Source organism: Vulpes vulpes, chromosome X (genome assembly GCF_048418805.1).
Source record: "Vulpes vulpes isolate BD-2025 chromosome X, VulVul3, whole genome shotgun sequence".
Lineage (NCBI taxonomy): Eukaryota > Metazoa > Chordata > Mammalia > Carnivora > Canidae > Vulpes > Vulpes vulpes.
The window spans coordinates 43,976,451-43,998,875 of NC_132796.1; the positions used below are offsets into that span (position 1 = coordinate 43,976,451).

Sequence of the window (22,425 nt, forward strand, 5' to 3'; positions counted from 1 at the left end):
TCAAGTATTAACTGTACTATTTTAAAAAGTACCCCCCCCCAACCAGGATGGGCCACTGGTCCCTAAGGATGGTGATTCAATAAAGGCCTCATCAGTCTGAGGGAGGAAGTCAGCAGGCACACAACAATTTTAACATGTGGAGTAAAATGTTTCAACCCTTTAATTGAGAGGACTCTTTCTCTCTGTCTCTCTCTCTCTCTCTTTCACACACAGATACACATACACACACCCTACAACCACCAACCCTGCCCTCTTCGGGCCAATTATAGGCAAGTCCTGTGGAGAGAGAAGCAAGTCACTGTGCCTACCCCTGGGCTGGCTGGGCAGTGGGGGAGGCGGGCCTCTTACTTCCCATGCTGCTGTGAATCACACCGCCCAGTGCCTGCTTTGCCAGGGCCTGAGTAATTCCTCCACCTCCTCTTCAGAGGGTTTTTCCTTTATTTTTAAAAATATTTTGTTTTATTCTGCATGCTTCTCATCAGCAGTATCTCATAGACTCCTCATGGCATTCTCTAGATGAGGAAATTGAGGCTCAGAGAAGGGAAGTCGCTCACCCACGGTCACACAGTGAGTCAGCTAGGAATGGTTGGACAGGAAGCCAGGTCTTTCCCTCACACTCTTCTTATTCCTAATCCCTATCTTGGAGTATATATACAAAAATGCATATTTAAAAAGACAGCCATCAATTACAGACAAAGGGACTTTGCAAAAAGGATCCTGGGAACTTTGATTTGTTTTTTTGGGGAGGAGGAGAGTAGTTCAGGATAGGTATTGTGATTGGTAATTTGTAAGGATTGGTAGAGTGGGAAGGCAACTCAGAATCACTAGCATGGGGGTAGCAGCAGTGGCAGTACTACCATGTAATCAATCAGATGCTAGAGACCAGGGGTGGAGACAATGCCCAGCTACTGACTCAGACCAAGAGCATCTGGAGGGCAGGAATTCAGTTGTCCTTCTCTTAGACAATAGTTACTGGGATGCCACTATGTGCTCCCTTTGTATCCATTCAAGCATTTGTTCTGTAAGAATTTATTAAGCACCTATTGTGTGCTAGGCACTGTGGTACTGAGGATACAACAGGGAACAAAACAGGTACAATACCCTTGCCCTCATAGAGTTCACATTCTAGTGGAGGAAGATGGGCAATAAACAAGTAGACACATACAATAAGATAATTTCAGACTGTACTAAGGGCCAGGATGGAAGCTGTGACAGAGACTCACAAGTGGCCCTCCCCCACTCCAAAGTGGTCAGGGAAGGTCTCTTGGAGGAGGTGTCATCCGAGCTGAGACCTGAAAGATGAGGAACAAGTCAAGTGGAGAGCAGGGGAAGAGCTGCCAGGCAGAGAGAAAAGCAGATGTAAAGACCTTGAGGTGAGAGTCCTTGAGGCATGTTTTGGGATTTGAGAGAAGGTGCTGCAGTAAGGTGTGCAAGTAGCCTGCTCCACACAATGTCTGTCAAGGGGTGTTTGGAAAGCCTTCAGGAGCAACATGCAGAGCAGGGTGTTAAAGGCCTCTTGTCAGCTGGATATCTACAGCCCACACTGAGGGAGCCCCTGAAAATTTCCAGAGGTTCCATGACTAGCCCAAAGTCACAATAGCAGTAAGGGGCACATGTTGCCAGTACTTTATGCTTCACTACTGCTAACTGTGCTAGGTCACAGTCCCAGAGACCTATGGATCTTGGGGATATGAGCCCCACTTAGGAGTGGGGGGCGGGGTGTCCTAGAGGCTCAACAGTTCTGTCAGCATTGCCCAGTGCAAGGCAGACCAGAAATACATTGCTCTTTCTCCGTGGCTCCTGGGCTCAGGTCCACATAGGTATGTCCTCAGATGGGGGTGGCCCTGCTGGACTCCTCATACACGCAGGCCTGTGCAATGCAAATGCCTCTCCAGGCAGCAGTCTGTGGCCCCAAACTGACATAGAGTTGCTCCACCTCTGCAAATCCAAATTCAAGAATCCTGATTTCTCTTCACAACCATCCTTGCAGTCCTACAGCTCTACAGCTCCGCTACAACTGGCTTCTGGCCCCCACCCTTTCTGCTGTCTCCCTACATATCAGCCCTTCCAGCCCTCCTCTCCAGCTTGACCCCCAAGGCCCACCTCCTCCACCTAACTCACTCATCAGCACCTTCTACTCCCTCCTTCCCTTGTCCTCCCGCCACACACACCTTGGCAAAACCCCAGCCTTGGATCAATCCACCGTCCCTCCTTTTTTTTTTTTTTCCACTCATACTCCAGAGCTGCTGAACAGTAGAGAAGAAAATCACATAAGCAGAAGGCTTGGCATTACTTTTATGGTCTCCAACCTCAGTTTGGGGAAGGAGAAAGACCACAGACTTTGGACTCAAATATATCTGGTTTTGAATCCTGGCTCCGTTCTAGCTGTGGGACCTTGAGCAAGTTATTTAACTTCTCTGGGCTTCAGTTTCCCACCCTACAAAATGGGGCTAATGATACCTACTTCACAAGGTTCCTGAAGATGAAATGAGAATCCACATAAAGCATCCAGTCCAGTGCCTGACACAATGTAGGCGCTTGGCAAATGAGAGACTTTCTTTCCCCAAACTCCTTTCCCCCAACCAAATTCCCCTTACTGCCTTGCAATTCTGCCCGTTTTTCTGGGCGTTCTCCCTCTCCCATTAGTCTCAGCAGATAGAAGAGAAGGGGGTGGGAAGGGTTGAGGGGGCAAAGGGACAGAGAGAGGAGACCGCGGACAGGGGTTGGAAGGACTGGACGGAAGAGAAGCGAGCGAAGGGGGTGGGGGTTGAGAAGACTAGAAGGGCCGACGGTGAGAGGGCCGGCTCCGAGGTGGGGCTTAGAGGGCCCGAAAACAAGAACCCGCTTCCAGTACCAGGCCCGTGGCCCGGGCTCCCATGCTCTCTCGATCACTCACCAGGCCGGGGCTGTGAGCCCTCCAGGTGGTAGGAGAAGCGCAGGGCCCGGTGGTGCTGTGGACTGGGGCCGCAGGGTAAGACCCGGGGGCCTGGAGGAGCGCCCAGGCTGGCGTCCGAGGGTCCGGCAAACTGAGGATCCAGGGGGCCGCCGAGAGCCGAGCCTGAGCCCCTAAGCACCGGCAGTCCTGGCTCGGAGACTCCAGTGTCCGTGTCGGCACTGACCGGTGGAGCGGCGCCGGGGGCATTCGTGGTTGAGTGTTCGGGCTCGGAAGGCCCGGCGCCCCCCGGGGCTCGGTGGCCATGCATGCTCCGGGCCTGGGCGCGGGGCTCCGGCTCCCCGCTTGGCTCCAGATCCTGGGGCGGAGGCGCGGGCGGAGGAGGCCCGGCGCCCGGCGGAGCAGCGGCCTCAGGCTCGGGGGGCGGGGCTGCGGGCTCAGCCCCACTGCGGAGATTCAAGCCCCCGGCCCGGGCCCGGGCCAGCAGCCGTGGCAGCAGTGGCAGCACCAGCAGCAGCCGCAGCCACCGCCGCTGCCGTGCCAGGCATCGCCGGCCCGGGCCCTGCGCGGGGAATGGGCTCGGCGGGGCCGGGGGCCCGCTGAGGAGCGCTGTCTAAGCGGTAGCGGCTGGGTTAGAGTCGGGGGGCTGCGCTCCCCGCGGGCTCTCTCCTAGGAGGCGAGCCACTTCCGTGGCCCCGGGGCTAGCGGTCAGTCTGTTCGGTGAGCGGGGTCTCTTTCTCCCCGAATGGGAATCGATCTGGGCTCTTCTGACTGGTCGGAAAGGGTTCTTCCTCCCGCCGCAGCGGAGGCTGGGGGGACGGAGGGGAGGGGAAAGAGAGGGCAGGGCAGGGGAGGGAGGGAGGAGGGGATGGCTCTGGCGGGGGGCGCGCGTGTGCGTCGCGCGCTTGGGCTGCGGGGCTCGCCCTCAGCCAATCCCTCTGGACCGTGCTTCAGCCGCGGGGGCAGGGTAACAGCTAAGGCCTAGGTCTCCGCGGCGGCGGGCAGGAAGGAGCCGGAGAAGGGGGGTGGGGAGGCGGGAGCCGTCGCTGAGACAGCCGCAGCCACAGCGGCGCTGGGACCCAGTTCCTCGGGCCCGCCCCCTCGCCCGGGATTTGCGCTTGGCCACGCCCCCTGACTCGGACCCGCTTCGCTTCTCCCTGCGACAGCCTTCAAAGGCCCTCCCCCCCCCTTAAACATTCCCCTCGGCCTTCGTTCCCCATCCCTCCGTGGTCCCATACAGGCAAGTCTCTGGGCCCAAATCCCTCATCTGCCTTTCCGTCCCTCTCCCAGGTCGTCCTCTGTCTGCTCGCCCTGCAGTCTCTTTTCCAGAAACCTTTCCACAGGTTCCAGAGTCTCCCTAGTGCTTGGCTCATAGAAGACTTGTCTTTGATACACTTCATTCTGCTCCGACCAGACCTTATGGTCCTTAACTTCGCCACTCTCTTGCCAATAGCCTCAGTTCTCAGGATTGTTGCATCCGCTTGGCAACATCCCAACCTTAGATCAGTCCAACTGTCCGCCTTTTCCATGCCTGCACAAAGGCAGCTAAACACTGCTGGAGAAAACTATTCACTCTCGCAGATTTGTGCCACTATAAACTCATGGTCCCCAGCATCTGTGAGGCCCTCGGTACTGACCCACAACTCTACTGTGTCCCTTGGCTGCTCTTTCCCCCATGCTCCACAACAGCCCTTTCAAACCTGCCCTTTCCTCAAAGTTCCAACTTCTCCATCAGCCCCCAAACTTCAGCAGATGACCTGACCTCCTACTTTACAGAGTAAACAGAAGTCACTAAAAGGAAGTTCTGGACTTCTTGCCACCCAACCTACAGGGTCCTTGCCCCTTCCCATCATCATCGAAACACATCCAGATCTCTTCCATCTGAAAACAAGTAAACAATTGCCTAAAAGTCTCCCTCTCCAACCAGGTACCTTCTCTTCTCCTCTCTGTAAACTTCTCAAAAGTGTTGCCTATACTTGACTGTCTTCATTTTCCCACTTCGCACTTATTTTTCAACCTATTCCAATCTGCCTCCAGTACTTGCCTAATACTGTTCTCTCATCAAGGTCTGCCATGTCCTATGTCACAAAATCTAATAGAATCTTTTCAGAGGTTATCCAGCTTGACTTCTTGGTAGTATTTGGCACTTGTGACCACTCCCTCCTCCTTAAATCACTTCCATGACACCACACTCTCATTTTTCTCCTACTGCCTTGGTTAAATTCTTCTTTATTATCCAGGCTCCCCTTTGTCCAATTCTTAAATGTTGGTGCTCCTTAGGGGTTTGGCCTGAGCTCTCTTGTCTTCTCTCTATATACTCTTTCCTTCAATTATTACATTCGCTCCCATGGCTTCAATTATCATCTCTTTGCTGATGACTCCCAAATTGATAGCTCAAGTCCAGATACTTCTCCTGACCCATGCATTCAACTGGTTATTAGGCAGCTCTACCAGAGCACTCCAGAAGCACCTAAAACCTCAGCTTTTTACCACCTCCAGGCATCCTCCTCTCAACCTGTGTGTCCTTCTTTGTACATTTACTTTTGTGATCTCAGTCGAAGCAGAAACCGGAGTTACACCCCTGACTCTTCTCTCTCCTCCACCCCCATGCAATCACCAAACCTCGTCATTTTTACTTTCCGAATATCTCCCAAATTTATTTATTTAGTCTCTTCATTTCTGCTGACATGACCCTAGTGTAGGTCAGCACCCATCTAAACTGCAATACTGTCACAGCCTCCCTGTTTTAGTCTTCCTCCCTGGAATCCCTTTTCCACACCATAGTCAGTATGGTCTTTTTGAAAAGGTAAATCAACTCATATTTCTCTCATGTTTAGAACCCTTCAATGAGTCCCCACTGGCTCAACAGGAAACCTACCTTCTTCAACAAAGAAGATTAAGCTGCGCCCTTGATTGTTTATTTGACCCCTGACAGCCTCTCCAGACTTCATTCTGGAGCCTAAGTTGAAAGTCTTAGACCATTCCTTAAGTCTCTCTAGCCTCTCAGTCTTTGCATATGTTCTTGCCTCTGTGTGAAACTCTGCATTTCCTCAATCCCACTTCATTTGTTCTTCAGATCTCTGCTCATTTGATGAATTTCTTTTTGAGCACATACCACGGACCAGGCACCACCTAAGGCACTAGCTATGCAGCAGTGAATAAGACAGATGTGAACAAGACCATGAGTTTATGGTCTGGTGCTGGAAAGGGCATGAAGTAAATAAACAAACATATAATTACAACACATAAACACACACATAATTACAAATTGTGATAAGGCTATATAAAGAGATAAAACAAGGTGATAGGAAGGAGAATAATGGGTGGGGGCAATTAAGTCTGAGGGGTCAGGCAAGGCCTGACATTTAAGCTGAGATGTGAAGGAGTGGGAATTAGCAGATGATGAGTGGAGGCAAAAGTATTTCACACAGAGGACACAGCAAGTAGGAAGGCCCTGGGGAGAAGGGGAAATGGTATACTGCTGGAAGGCCACTGTGGCTGGAGCATAGTGAGCTGAGAGCGAGAGGAGTGGGATATGAGGTCAAAGAGGTAGGCAGAAGCCATACTACGTAGGGCGTATACTTTATACGTAGGCTTTACTGAGTGAAGTAAGTCAATCGGAGAAGGCCACGGTAAGGAGAATTGATCTTATTCTATGAGCAATGCAAAGGTATTGAAGCAGTGCTTTTAAGTGTGAGTCACACTGCAGAAGGTATTGAAATCAAGTTGAGAAAAGAATAGAAAAATATCCATGTATCATAGAATATGTAGGAAGGGTAAGTTTGTTTCATGAAACTTTTGTTTCAGGTTGTATCATATGAACTGAAACATGATGAAATGGTATCTCTTTTGTAGATAACTCAAATTTCCCAAATACTGAAATATGCTATGTTGAAACGTTTTTAATTTGGGATCAACAATCCCAAATTGGTATGATTTAAAAAGAGTACTTTGGTTTCTGTGGATTGGATTGGAGGTAGGCCAGATTAGAAGCCTGCTGCAGTCAGAGATAATGGTAAGTGGCTGTGGAGATGGAGAGACATAGATTTGAGAGATATTTAGAATTGAAAGGGGTTGGTGTTGTGGCTTGGGGGTAGGAGGGAGCTGATGTGGGTTAGGTCAATCAATTACTGAGATGTGGAAGACAGAAAGAACAGGTTTTCAGGGGAAATGTCAAGGGTTCAGTTCTACACTCCCTTAAGATAATCAAATGGAGAAGTCAAAGCAGGTAATACACCCCAGGGGAGAGGTCTGGGTTTCAGATATAAATGAGAGTTGTCAGTATAGAGCTGGCATTAAAAGCCATGAGAGAAGAGGTCAGTCTGAAGCAGAGCAAAGAGAAAGGAAGAGGATCCTTGACTAAGCTCCAAAGAACTCCAACTCTAGAGATTGGGTGAAGGAACAGGAGGTGGCAAGGAGACTGAGAAAGAAATAAAGAGATAGGTACGTAACTAGGGTTGTGTTGGAAATTTTTAAAAAGAGTACTGAGAAGTCAAGTAAGATGAAGACTGAAAATGGTTTATTGGAAATGGCAACATGGATATTGGTAGTCACCTTGATAGTAGTTTTGGTGGAATATTAGGGGTGAACACCAGGATGAACGAAGAGGGAATGGGTACACAATTGGTAGGAGTGTAAATTGATACAACAGCTCTAGAAAAGGCTGGACATTTTCTAATAAAGCTGAATGATGCATATACTCTATGACCCAGGCTTTTAAGGTATATATCCTAGAGCATTGCTTCTCACTGTGTGGTCTGAGTTATCCTGGGGGGAGAAGTGAGGAGCAGGGAGCAAAACCATAATACTAGTAAGGTGTTATTTGCTTCTTTTACTCTCATTATCTTGAGATTGTAGAGTGGTGTTTTCTGGATATCACAACAGATTGAATGCAGAAGTAGATATGAGAATCCAGCTGTCTTCTATTAAGCCATATAGTAAAGAGATGTGCAAAAACGTAAAACCATGCCACTCTTCTCACTGAATTATTTTTGTTTTGGAAAATAGTTATCTTTCATAATCTATGTTATTTATTTGACTATGATGAATTTATTATTTTAAAATTAATATATTTAAGCTTTTGCAGTTTTAATATCTAATGCAGCAAGTATCGATTGACATAGCCCACATTCATGAAAACTCTCTGAGGTCTTGCAGTGATTTTTTAAAAAAAGATTTATTTATTTCAGAGAGAGAGAAGGATCAAGTGAGTGACGGGGAGAGGAGGAGAGAGAGAATCTCAAGAGGGCTTGATCTCACAATCCTGAAATCATGACCTGAGCCTAAATCAAGAGTCAGGTGCTTGAATGGGGAAAATTAACAAGGCAGAAACCACAAATGTTGGAGAGAATGCGGAGAAAAGGGAACCATCTTACACTGTTGGTGGGATTGTGAAATGGTGCAGCCACTCTGGAAAACTGTGTGGAGGTTCCTCAAAGAGTTAAAAATAGACCTGCCCTAAGACCCAGCAATTGCACTGTTGGGGATTTACCCCAAAGATACAGATGCAATGAAACGCCGGGACACCTGCACCCCGATGTTTATAGCAGCAATGTCCACAATAGCCAAACTGTGGAAGGAGCCTCGGTGTCCATGGAAAGATGAATGGATAAAGAAGATGTGGTCTATGTATACAATAGAATATTACTCAGCCATTAGAAATGACAAATACAAAAAAAAGAAAAAAGAAAAAAAAGAAATGACAAATACCCACCATTTGCTTCAACATGGATGGAACTGGAGGGTATTATGCTGAGTGAAGTAAGTCAATCGGAGAAGGACAAACATTATATGTTCTCATTCATTTGGGGAATATAAATAATAATGAAAGGGAATATAAGGGAAGGGAGAAGAAATGTGTGGGAAATGTCAGAAAGGGAGACAGAACATAAACACTCCTAACTCTGGGAAATGAACTAGGGGTGGTGGAAGGGGAGGAGGGCGGGGGGTGGGGGTGAATGGGTGACGGGCACTGAGGGGGGCACTTGACGGGATGAGCACTGGGTGTTATTCTGTATGTTGGCAAATTGAACACCAATAAAAAATAAATTTATTATAAAAAAAAAGTCAGGTGCTTCACCAACTGAGCCACCCACATGATTCCCCCTTTTTCTTAAAAAAGATCTATTTAATTATCTTGCAGTGATTTTTAAGAATGTAAAGGAAGTCCTGAGATCAAAAAATTTGAGAATTGCTCCCCTAGAGAAATCCTTGCACATGTGTACTGGGAAATTCTACAAGAATATTCACCAAAACCTGTTCGTAACATCAATAAATGGAAATAAGAGCATGGGATGAATAAATTCAGACATATTTATATGACAAATACTATAAAGAAATAAAGAATGAACTCTACTTACACGTATCAACATGGATGAAGCTCAGAAAACCTAATGCTGATTCAAAAAGTCATGGAAGAAAAAAAAGAGAAAAAACTATACAAATGTTTATGTATAGTTGAAAAACATGAAAAATTATGCAATATATGGATACAGTCATATGTTATAAAACTATACAGCAAAGAATGAAAAACTGGAGCATTTGGGTGGCTCAGTGGTTGAGCATTTGCCTTTGGCTCAAGTTGTGAAGCTGGGGTCCTGGGATGGAGTCCCACATCAGGCTCCCCGCAGGGAGCCTGCCTCTCCCTCTGTCTATGTCTCTACCTCCCTCTCTGTGTCTCTCATGAATAAATAAATAAAATCTTAAAAAGAAAAGAAAAATGAAAAATTCAGAACACTAGTTACCTCAGGAAGGGGAAAGAAATGTGACTGGGGAGGGTTACCCAGAGGGTTTTGTCATTGGAAATGATCTGGTTTTGAAGCTAGGTGATGGGTATATAGATATTTATTATTTATTCAAACTGTCTATATATGTATATTCTAAAATATATAAAGTATATAATGAAAATTAAATAAAATTCATTTAACAAACAGGAATAATTGTATAGAGTGCTGGTGAGAGTGTAAATTGTTACAGGGCCCTCCCTGAGGTCAGAGGGAACAGAACACCTCCCTCACCCCCATTGAAGTAGGGCTAGGTGTACAGGCAATTCCACTGAGAAACTTGGCTGTGAATGGGAACAGAGCCCAGAGAAATAAGGTAATGGTAGGAGAGTCAAAGAATGATTTTTTTTTAAAGATGGGAGATTCTAGACTATGCTTATTTGCTGCTGGGAATAATAGAGAGGGAGAAAACAAAGATGCAGAAGAGAAAGGGAAAGGAGGGGTTGGGATCTGGGGCATTGAACCTCCAAAAGGAGAAGAGGTCTTCAGGCCCCTCACTGTAACTGGTAGGAGCAAGACAAGGATGAACACAGTCACTGGGAGGTTTAGAGATTTGGCAGTGGGAAGACGAGGGCTTAGTAACTATTCCTGATGTCCAATGGCTTCTGTTTTGTCACTGAGGCATGAGGTAAGGCCATTTTCTACAGAAAGAATAAAAATATTAGACTTTCTTTTTTAAAAAGATTAAATAAAAAATGTATTTATTAATGAGAGATACAGAGAGAGAGAGAGAGAGAGAGAGAGAGGCAGAGACACAGGCAGAGGGAAAAGCAGGCTCCATGCAGGGAGCCTGACATGGGACTCAATCCCTGGTCTCCAGGATCAGGCCCTGGGCTGAAGGCGGCGCTAAACCGCTGAGCCACTGGAGCTGCCCTAGACTTTCTTAATAGCATGGTTGATAGAAATGTATTTTTACTATTGATAGTTTAGAAAAGTTTCAGCTTCATAATGTACATTTTTAGGGCTTGTCAAATTTGGGAAAACTTCTGCTTAGTTTCTTTCATATATGAGCTGTAAGATGTTAGGGCATTTCAATTTTCTTGCAAAGTAACAAATCCTAGTACTCTCTGATTTTTCACTGATTGTTAAGCAGGGCCTTAGAAGGGATCCTGAACCTTCACTGACTTCTGTGTAAATCTGCTTCTGGCCTCTTTGAACTTCCTCCTTCTCCAGAAAGCATTCTTTGATTGCCCCAGGCTGGGGTTCTTCCACGGGAAATTTATTCCTGCCACTCTTAGGACTTTTTCAAGTCTCTGAGCTGGCCATGTTAGCCTTCTTCACTGGATGGAGGGAGCGCCAGAGGGTGAGGAGTTAGGACAGTGTCAGCAAGTCTTCACTGAAGCAGTCTGTGATGGTGGTCAAACATGTAGACCTTGGAATCAGGCAGACTAGAATTTGTTTGCACTTCAAGTGCATGGTCAGGAAAAGATTCATCCTATTCCTTGGTTCATGAAATAATTTCGCTATTGGACCCTGCTTGGGTTTCACTCCTAGTTCCTATGTGTGACCTTGGGCAAGTTACTCCACACTGAGTCTCAGTTTCCCCATCTGCAAACTGGGGATGGTGATAATAATACCTGCTCTATCAGAGTTGTAAGGATTGAATGACAAAATCCATGCAATGCATGCACATTTTCTGGGAGCTAATCTTTAACAAACAGTAGTCCCACATATGATTGGGACTATATTGTGGACAGAGGATATGGAAGCCTTGCCTTCCTAAGCTCATAGTCTAGTGGGCACCACACTGCCCAGTGCCAGCCCTAATATATCCAAGAAACTTGTAAGTTGGATCAAGATGACTTTATCTTTGTCTCTACTTCTCTTTTTTATTTTTTACTGCCCCCCCCCAAGTTCACCATCGCTGTTATCCACCTCTCAGACACATCCCCATCTCTGTCTACATTTTGCTTTCTCTTGTCTCTCTGTTTATATCTCTCTGATGGTTTCTCTTTCCTGTCTCTCCTATTCTCTCTCCATCTCTCTCCTCTTCTTGCTCCATTCTCTTCATGTTTTACGTGTTAGGGATTGCCTTGTCTTTATCCGGTCATAGGCTATCTAACTTATGGTTATTATCTTGGTCTGAGTCTCTGTCCTCATGTATATAATACCACATTGCTCTACCTCATCTGTTTCTGAATTTCTGGGTGCTCCAGAAATTCTATCTTTTCTATTTCTCTTTCAGTTTCCTTTGGCTCCTTGGCCTCTTTACCATCTGCATTTCTGTCTCCATAACTCTGTCCCTTCTTCTCTCTGGTTGTTTCCCAGTCCTCATCTTTCTGTTTGTGCTGCTGCAGTCATGTGTCTCTCATCCCCACCTATCTTTCTCTATTCTTACCTTCCTGTGCCATTCTTTCGTCTCCCCTCCTCCTCATAATATTTATACTCTTCGTCTCTGTCTCTGTTACACTTCTATTTTGGTCTTTTTGCCCTTGTTTCCCTATTTGATTCTCTCCCCATCCTTTATTACCCCTTTTTATCGCTTACCATCTCTCTTATTGGGTTGCTTTCCTCATAGGCCTGTCTCTTGTCTCCATCTCTGTCTTAGGTGGGTTTCACCTATTTCTGTTTCCTCTCTTGTCCCTAGCTTCCCATTCCTCTGTCTCTCTTTGTCACCGACAGAGTAGTCAGGAGTAAAGTCCCTGGTGCAAAATGGTTTGAATTCAAATCTTAGTTGGGTTTCTGACTTGCTGTGCCTCAGTGTCCCCATCTGTAAAATAGGGTTGATAACAGCACCTGCTTCACAGCATTACTATGAGCATTAAATGTGCCAAAATACACACACAGTTTGTAGGACCATGCCTCAGACATAACAAAAGCTCAAAAATGTCAGCTGCTACATCATCAACCTCTCTACTCATCTTCATCCCTATCTCTTGCTGTCTTTATTTAATCCAATCACCCCCTACCTATATATCTGGTTGTTATCATCTCTGTGTCCCTCTCTGTCCTCACTTTTTTAAAAAGTATTTATTTATTTATTCATGAGAGATACGCACACAGAGAGATAGAGGCAGAGACACAGGCAGAGGGAAAAGCAGGCTTCATGCAGGGACCGGACATGGGATTTGATCCTGGGTCTTAGGATCACACCCTGGGCTGAAGGTGGCACTAAACCGCTTAGCCACCAGGGCTGTCCTGTCCTCACTTTTACATAGCTGCCTCTCTGATGTCATCTCTCTCTCTTCCTACATTCCTGCCTCACTTCTCTGTACTTTCTCTACCTTGCTCACTCCATCTCCCTGTATATCTCTCTGTCCCCATCCTGATTTTTCCCCATTTCTATTTGTTCCCACCTTTCAGGCCCTACTTGTTTGTCTGTCTCTTTGTCTTTATCTCCTGTTATTCTTTATCTGTTCCTCTCTTCCTAAATCTAATCCTTATTTATGCATTTACTTTAAAAAATTGTATTATGTTTCTTTGTCCTCATCTCCCTGTGTCTTTCCCTGGCCTCTCTGGACAATTTGGATCAGAATTGGTCTCGTAGATAATATGGAGCTATAAAAGGGTTTAGGAGGAAGAAGTAGGCCTGGCAAGAGGCAAGTGGCAGGGTGTGGAATTTCATGGCTCTGCCAAATCCTCCTGAAAGACAAGGCTTCTGAGGTCAAGGTTAGCATAAACCCCCTCAACTCAGCCTCTTGAAAAAGGACAAAGAATGCTGCAGTTATTAGGAGGACCAGGAAGGGGTATTTTTCTGAGTGAAATTCCATCCGGAAGCTGGAATCCAGAGCATTTCCTGTTGTAATGTTTCTTCCAGACTTGGAGAGTCTGAACTTGCCACGTAGCATGTGCACTCCATGCATATATTTCTACAGTGAAACACAAGATGCATACAGAATCCGCCCACACACATACACTTAGAAACACAGATGTGTGCAGAGACATAAAGATGCACATAGAATCACAAATCCTGGGATGCCTGGGTGGCTCAGCAGTTGAGCACGTCTGCCTTCAGCTCAGGGTGTGATCCTGGAGTACTGGGATCGAGTCCTGCATTGGGCTCCCTGCATGGAGCCTGCTTTCTCCCTCTGCCTGTGTCTCTGCCTCTCTCTTTCTGTGTCTCTCATGAATAAATAAACAAAATCTTTAAAAAATATCACAAATCCTCATAGTTGCAGATACTCTGAGACATGGAAAAAACACACACGATGAATCAACACTGGCAGAGATGCAGACATACACAGAGACACTGAGAGACCCAAGGAATTATCCCCTCACAGCTCAGGGACACATTCAAACAGACACAGAAGAATAGCTCCACAGAGAATCATCCAGCTAATTTCCCTTTGAAAAATTGTTCTCTTTTGGTCTATTTTCATATAAATAGAAACACACCAGAGCATCATGTGTAAACACACACATTTATAAAAGTGCACATATTCATATATAATCATGAATATCCAAAGCGACAGAATCACACAGAGCCATTAGTGAGACTGAAATGGTATGCAAGGACATCCCATCTGCCAAATCCAGGCCCAGATAAGTTTAGGTGTTGTTATGCCAGACTCACAAGGAATAGTTACTTCTCTTCTTATGCAAGTTATTCTAGAAAATAGAAAAGAAGAGAAAGCTGCCCAGCTCATTTTCTTAATCTAGTACAATCTTCAAACCTTGAGTCTAAAACTAGACAAGGTGGGATGCCTGGGTGGCTCAGCGGTTGAGCATCTGCCTTTGGCTTGGAGCATGATCCTGGAGTCCCAGGATCGAGTCCCGCATCTGGCTTCCTGCATGGAGCCTGCTTCTCCCTTTGTCTGTGTCTCTGCCTCTCTGTGTGTCTCTCATGAATAAATAAATAAAATCTTAAAAAAATAAAACTAGACAAGGATAATAAAAGAAAATTATAGGGTCATTTCAATTATAAATATAGATGCATAGATCCTAAATCAAATGAGTGGGAAATATCAGAAAGGGAGACAGAACATGAAAGACTCCTAACTCTGGGAAACGAACTAGGGGTGGTGGAAGGGGAGGTGGGTGGGGGGTGGGGGTGACTGGGTGGCAAGCACTGAGGTGAGCACTTGACGGGATGAGCACTGGGTGTTATTCTATATGTTGGCAAATTGAACACCAATAAAAAATAAATTTATAAGAAAAATAAATAAATAAATAAATAAATAAATAAAATCTTAAAAATATATATATATTAGCTAATTGCATCCAACAGTATGTTAAATAATACATCACAATCAGATGGAGTTTATTCCAGGAATGCAAAGAGAACTTGTTCAACCTCAGAAAATGTATTGAGGAAATTTGCTACATTAATAGACTTAAGGAGAATACTCATATGATTATCTCAATTAATATAGAATAAGTATGTTACATTCCACTTATGATGAAAACTAGGAAGAGAAAGTAGATTTCTTCTTTTTTTTCTTTAAGTAAGCTCTACGCCCAACTTGGGGCTTGAACTCATGACCCCAAGATCAAGAGTCACATGCTCTACCAACTGAGCCAGCCAGGCACCCCAGAAAGCAAATTTAACTTGGTGAAGGTTACATACCAAATCCTTACAACATACTTCATACCAAATAGAGAAACTTAAGATGCATTTCCTTGAAGACTGAGGATAAGACTAGATACTTACTCTAACTACTGTTTAACATAGAACTGGAAGTCTTGGCCGATAGTACAATGGGAGAAAAAGAAGTAAGATGTCTAAGTTTGGAAGAGAAGAAACCAACAGACTCAACAGACATACTATTGGAATTTTTTTCAAGTTCAGTGAGGAGGTCAGGTATAAAACCAACTTACAAAAATCAATAGTATTTCTTTTTTCCCCGTTTTTCATTTGAGTATAGTTGACAATGTTACATAAGTTTCAGGTATACAACTTAGTAATTTGACTAGTTTATACACTATTCTATGTTCACCACAAGTATAGATAGCTACCCTCTGCCCCATTACATAGCTATAACAATATCATTGACTGTACTCCTCTTTTTCTTTTAAATTTTTAAAAGTAGGCTCCATGTCTAGTACAGAGCCCAGCATGGGACTTGAACTCAAGACCATGAGATCAAGACCTGAGCTGAGATCAAGCAACCAATGCTCAACAGACTGAGCCACCCAGCCAACTGCAACTGTATTCCTTATGCTGTGCTATTTATTCCCATGACTTATTCATTCCATAACCAGAAGCCTGTATACCCCTCTCCCCTTCACCCATTTTGTCCCACTCCCACCCCTTCCCCTCTGGCAACCAGTGGTTTGTTCTCTGTATTTAAAAGTCGGCTTCTGCTTTTTGCTTATTCATTTTTTAGATTCCATTTATGAGTGTGGTATTTGTCTTTATCAGACTTATTTCACTTAGCATAATACTCTCTGAGTCCATCTATGTTGTCTCAAATGGCACAATTTCATCCATTTTTGTGGCTGTATGTATGATATTCCATTGTGTGGTATATATATACCGCATCTTCCTTATGCATTAACCGATTGATAGATACTTAGGTTGCTTCTATATATTGGCTATTGTAAATAATGGTACAATAAACATAGTGGTGCATATATGTTTTTGGATTACTGTTTTCCTTTTCTTTGGGTAAATACCCAGTAGTGGAATTAATGGATCATATGGTAGTTGTATTTTTACTTTTTTTTATTTAAAATCAATTTAATTGGGAAGCCTGGGTGGTGCAGTGGTTGAGCGCCTGCCTTTGGCCCGGGCATGATCCTGGAGTTCCAGGATCGAGTCCCACATCGGGCTCCCTGTATGGAGCCTGCTTCTCCCTCTGCCTCTCTCTCTCTCTCTCTCTCTCTCTCTCTCTCTCTCTCTGTCTCTCATGAATAAGTAAAGTCTTTAAAAAAATAAAATCAATTTAATTAACATATAGTGTATTATTAGTTTCAAAGATAGAGTTTAGTGACTTATCAGTTGCATATAACACCTACTGCTCACTACATCAAGTGCCCTCCTTAATGCACAACACCTAGTTACCCCATCCTCCCACCCTCCTCTCCAGGAACTCTCAGTTTGTTTCCTATAGTTAAGAGTCTCTTATGGTTTACCTCTGTTTTCCTCTTATTTTTTTCTTCTCTTTTCCTATGTTCATCTGTTTTATTTCTTAAATTCCACATATGAGGGAAATCATGTGATATTTATCTTTCTCTGACTGACTTATTTTGCTTAGCATAATATCCTCTAGTTCCATCCACATCATTGCAAATGGCAAGATTTAATTCTTTTTGATGGCTGAAATACCAAGTAGTGCAATTGCCTGGTCATAAGATAGTTCTATTTTTAACTTTTGGAGGACCCTCCATACTATTTTCCAGAGTGGCTATAACCAGTTTGTATTCCCACCCACAGTGTAGGAGTGTTCCCCTTTCTCTGCATCCTCACCAACATCTGTTGTTAACTGAGTTGTTAATTTTAGCCATTCTGACTGATGTGAGATGGTATCTCATTGTAGTTTTGATTTGTATTTCCCTAATGCCCAGTGATGTTGAGCATTTCTTCATGCATAGTTGGTCATTTGTATGTCTTTGGAGAAATGTCTCTTCATGTCTTTTACCCATATTTTGACTGGATTTTTTATTTTTTGGGTGTTGAGTTTCTTAAGTTCTCTCTAATAAGACAGTTACAAATATCTTCTCTCATCCCATAAATTGCCTTTTAGTTTTGTTGGCTGTTTCCTTTGTTGTGCAAAAGCTTTTTATTTTATTTTTTGTATATTTTTATTGGAGTTCTATTTGCCAACATATAGCATAACACCCAGTGCTCATCCCATCAAGTGCCCCCCTCAGTACCTGTCACCCAGTCACCCCATCCCCCCACCCACTCCTTTTCCACTACCCCTTGTTCGTTTTCCAGAGTTAGGAGTCTCTCATGTTCTGTCACCCTCACTGATATTTCTCACTCATTTTCTCTCTTTTCCCCTTTATTTCCTTTCACTATTTTTTATTCCCCAAATGAATGAGACCATAAAATGTTTGTCCTTCTCCAATGGGCAAAAGCTTTTTATCTTGATAAAGTCCCAATAATTCACTTTTGCTTTTGTTTATCTTGGCTTTGGAGATGTGTCTAGCAAGAAGTTGCTGTGGCTGAGGTCAAAGAGGTTGCTGCCTGTGTTTTCTAGGATTTTGATGGATTCCTCTGTACTGTTTTCCACAGTGGTTGTACCAATTTGCATTCCCACCAATAGTGTACAAGGATTCCATTTTCTCCACATCCTCTCCACACTTGTTATTTCTTGTCTTTTTAAAAATGATTTTATTTATTTATTCATGAGAGACACAGAGAGGGAGGCAGAGACATAGGCAGAGGGAGAGGCAGGCTCTCTGAGGAGAGCCCAATGTGGGACTCGATCCCCAGACTCCAGGATCATACCCTGAGCTGAAGGAAAATGCTCAGCCACTGAGCCACCCAGGCATCCCTATTTCTTGTCTTTTTGATAATAACCATTCTGACAGGTGTGAGGTGATATCTGATTGTGGTTTTGATTTGCTATTCCTTTGATGATCAGTGATGTTGAGCATCTTTCCATAGGTTTGGTGTAAGTTCTTTATATACTTGGATATTAACCCCTCATCAGATATATCATTGGTAAATATCTTCTCCAATTCAGAAGGTCATCTTTTTGTTTTGTTAATGGTTTCCTTTTGTGTGCAAAAGTCTTTTATTTTGGTATGGTCCCAACAGTTTAATTTTGCTTTGGTTTTGCTTGCCTTAGGAGATATAGAAAAATGTTGCTAAGGTGATGTCACAGAAATTATTGCCTGTGTTCTCTTCTAGGTACAGAAGAGTATTTCTTCTAGTATTTCTTTATATTAGCAATAAACAAGTAGAAAAAATGTAATTAAAAATAAGATACCTAAAATTAGTCACTAGGCTAAAATGTAAGCTTTTCTAAATATCAGGGTAACTATAAAAATACTAAACAAAACAGACTACATAGTAAAATACTTTTAATACATAAACATATAGCGAAAAAGGAAAAGAAAACTTAAAGGAAAACTTAATAGACATTACTATCAAACATCTTTTGTATCAATAAATATACATGGCCTTAACTTATTTGTTTTAAGAAAAACATTTTTTTCCATTGTATTACTGAGTAAAATCCAAATGGTGTATTAAAGAAAATCAATTAAGGGGTGCCTGGGTGGCTTATTTGCTTGGGCATCAGAATTCTGATTTTGGCTAGGGTCATGGTCTCCAGTGGGGTGTTGGGATAGAGCCCTGTGACAGGCTTTGTGCTCAGGGTGGAGTCTGCTTGTTCTTCTCCCTCTGCTCCTCCCTGTTTTGTGTGTGTTCTCTCTCTTTCAAATAAATAAAATCTTAAAAAAAGAAAATCAATGAAAACAAATTGATTCTGAAAGGTTAAAAATACAAGAAAGGACAAAGGTATACCAGTTAAATGCAAATAAAGAAAACATAGGTTGCACTCCTAATTATCAGACAAGTCAAGAACTCAGAACCAAAGGCATTAACTGACTGTGAAGGTCATGTAAAACAAGGATAGATTGAGGAAGTGTCATATATTGGAGGAGATATGACTAAATGCAATATGGGATCCTGGGTTGGGGTCTGGAACAGAAAGGGATATTAGTGGGAAAACTGGTGAATCTGAATAAAGTCTGGAGTTTAGTTAATAGCAATGTACCAATACTTAGTCTTGACAAATGTCATACAAGATATTAACATGGGGGCAACTAGGTGAAGGAAACTTTGCACTAACTTTTCAACAGTTCTGTAAATCTAAAATTATTCCAAAACAGAAAGTTTGCTATAAAAAAGCATTAATTGAGGCAAAAGGCCACAATTTACAATGGACGTATAAAGTTATGACTATTTTTGTACCAAATAGCATAGCAGCTTTCATAAAGCTGAGATATGGAACTCCTGGGTGGTTTAGTAGTTGGCCATCTGCCTTTGGCTCAGGGCGTGGTCCCAGGGTCCTGGGATCCAGTCCCGCATCAGGCTTACTGAAAGGAGCCTGCTTCTCCCTCTGCCTCTCTCATTCTGTGTCTCTCATGAATAAATAAATGAAATCTTAAAAAAAATAGATTCTCTCTCCCCCTCTGCCCCCCTCACTCTCTGTCTTAAAAAAAAAGAAAAAAAGAAAAAGAAAGCACAAGTATACAAATTAGGAAATGAAAAGTTGTACATAACCATAGTAAGACAACATTTAAAACATAAAAGACTACCTTGCCCAACTCTATACCAATTGTTTAAAATCCTGGAACACATGGAAAACATCCTAGGAAAATATAATTTACTTTAATTTGACTCTAAAAGAGAAAAACCCATATAGGCCAATTTGCATGGAAGAAATAGAGAAAGCTATAAAGAGCTACTTTTCCCCAAAGGTATCAGATTGTGATGCTTTCACAGGGGAAGTCTACCACCACTAAAAAGCAGGTAATTTGAATGCCATTTTTATTTTCCTGAGTCTAGATAAAGGAAGAACATTTTCAGATTCATTTTATAAGGTGAGTATAATATTGATACCAAGATTTGACAAAGATTCTACAAGAAAAGGAAAAGGATATAGACCAATATTCACTTATGAATAGCATGCGAAATTCTTTTTTTAGCAATATAAAATTCTTTTTATATATAGTAATGTAAAATTCTAAATAAAATATTAGCAAAAAAAATCCATGACTGTGTGGGGTTTTTCCTAGGAATGCAAGAATTGTTCAGTATTACAAAATCCATTAATATAATCTAACATATTATTAAATCTAAGGATAAAAGTTATATCATCATTTTCAGAGATGCCAAAGAATCATCTGGCAAATTAAATACCCATTCTTTTTTTTAAGATTTTATTTATTTATTCATGAGAGACACAGAAAGGCAGAGACACAGTCAGAGGGAGAAGCAGGCTCCTCACAGGGAGTCCAAAGTGGGACTTGATCCCCGACTCCAGGATCACGCCCTGAGCCGAAGGCAGACACTCAACTGCTGAGCCACCGAGGTATCCCCAATACCCATTCTTTATAAAAACATTTGATAAGATGAATATAGGGATTTTTTCCTCGATATGATTTAATTATATGTGTGTGTATATCTCCCCAAATCCAGCAATCCAGCATTTCAGTTAACCTGGAAACACTAGCAGCATTTATATGCTAAAATCAGAAACCAGGTAAAGATGTCTACTCTTTCCACTATAATTTAACATTATATTGGAGTTCGTAAGCATTGTAATTAAAAAAGAAAAAAAATTAGAAGTATAAAATTGGAATTGAGGAGGTAAAGCTATCATTATTTATAGATAAGATTATATAGCCCAAACCCCCAAGCAAATCAATAGAAAAACTACTATAAACAAGATCAGGTAGCAGGATATAAAATTAATATATAGAAATCATTTGGGTTAGAAGATATATGGAAGAGGGCCATCTGGCTGGCTCAGTTGGTAGAGCATGTGACTCTTGATCTTGGGGTTGTGAGTTTGAGTCCCACACTGGGGGCTCAAATAAAATCTTTTTCACAAAAGAAGATACATGGAAGAGAAGTTTCTATTTATTACAGCAACAGAAAAGGTAAAATACTGTTTTAGTCTGTTTTGGCTGCTATAACAGAATACCACAGACTGGGTGGCTTATAAACAACAGAAATTTATTTCTGTATGCTGAAAAGTCCAAGATCAAGGCAGACAGATTCAGTGTCTGTTGAGGGTTGCTTCTTGGTTCATAGATAGCCATCTTCTGGCTGTGTCCACTGGGGCCTCTTTTATAAGGGCACTAATCCCACTCATGAAGGCTCCAGTCTCATAACCTACCTCCAAATACCATCCCAGTGAGGATTAGGTTTCAACATCTAAATTTTGGAGGCACACAAACATTTACTCTATAGCAAATACCTAGAAACAAATTCAATAAGAAATGTCCAAAACCTGTATGAGAAAACATTTATAACACTCTGAAGGAACAAATGGAAAGGTATCCCATGTTATTAAATAAGAAAATTAAGACTTATAAAGATGTCAAATTAATTTATAAATTTGGTATAAACTCATTAAAAATACCATTTTTCTCTGCTCAGTGGGAGTTGGCTTGAGATTCTCTTTCCTTCCCCCTCTGCCCCTCCCCCTCTGCCCCTTCCCTGGCTTGTGTGTGTGTACCATGTGTGCTCTCTCAAATAAATAAATAAGTAAATAAATAAATAAGTAAATAAATAAATAAAATCTTTTTTTTTTTTTAAAGTTCAAATGAAAAATAACAAACAAGCATAGCCAGGATATCTCCAAAAAGGAAGAACAATGATGTGGGACTATTGCCACAATGATGCTCTATAAAAAGACAAAATGAATATTTATGTGCTGAAACTTAGACAAAGTCTGTGGGTCATTTAGGGGGTTCTACAATCTGGATCAGGTTCTGTTAATCTCAGCTGGGCTAGTTCATGTGTCTGCACTAAGTTGATGGCTTGGCTAGAGACTGGCTACTACTATAGGATGCCTTGACTGGGAGAACTAGGCTCATTTCTACATGTCTCTCACATCTTTCCAAGGTTAGCTTGGGTATAGCTCACAGTGGCAGGTGTCCAAGAGAGGAAACAGAATATGCAAGAACTTTTTCAAGTCTCTTCTTATATCCAGTTTGCTGCTATCCTGTTGGTTAAATCAAGTTATATGGCCACACTCAGATTCAACATAGCAGAGCACTATGAAAGGGTATGGATACATAGACACATGAAAAAATTGGGGTCATTAATGCAATTTATCACCAACAACAACTCAAAATCTAGAATCCATAAAAGAATACATAGATAAATTTGTTTATATAAAA

At 42.7% G+C, this 22,425-nt stretch overlaps 2 protein-coding genes across 6 annotated transcripts in view; one reads left to right on the forward strand and one right to left on the reverse strand.

The window, feature by feature from the left end:
- Window positions 1-3,642, reverse strand: part of FGD1 (FYVE, RhoGEF and PH domain containing 1) — a 44,106-nt gene extending 40,464 nt beyond the window's left edge. For both annotated transcript variants that reach the window (XM_025988893.2, XM_025988892.2), the window contains exon 1: window positions 2,897-3,642. In XM_025988893.2, the coding sequence (XP_025844678.1) occupies window positions 2,897-3,203 (307 nt within the window). In that variant the 5' untranslated portion in view covers window positions 3,204-3,642. The remainder of the gene's footprint in view (window positions 1-2,896) is intronic.
- GNL3L (G protein nucleolar 3 like) overlaps window positions 2,754-22,425 on the forward strand; it is a 62,752-nt gene continuing 43,080 nt past the window's right edge. The window contains exon 1 of one of the 4 annotated variants that reach the window (XM_072743294.1): window positions 2,754-2,971. The gene's annotated coding sequence lies outside the window, so the exon portion shown is untranslated. The remainder of the gene's footprint in view (window positions 2,972-22,425) is intronic. The other 3 variants (XM_072743295.1, XM_025988895.2, XM_072743293.1) reach the window with 3 other exon arrangements.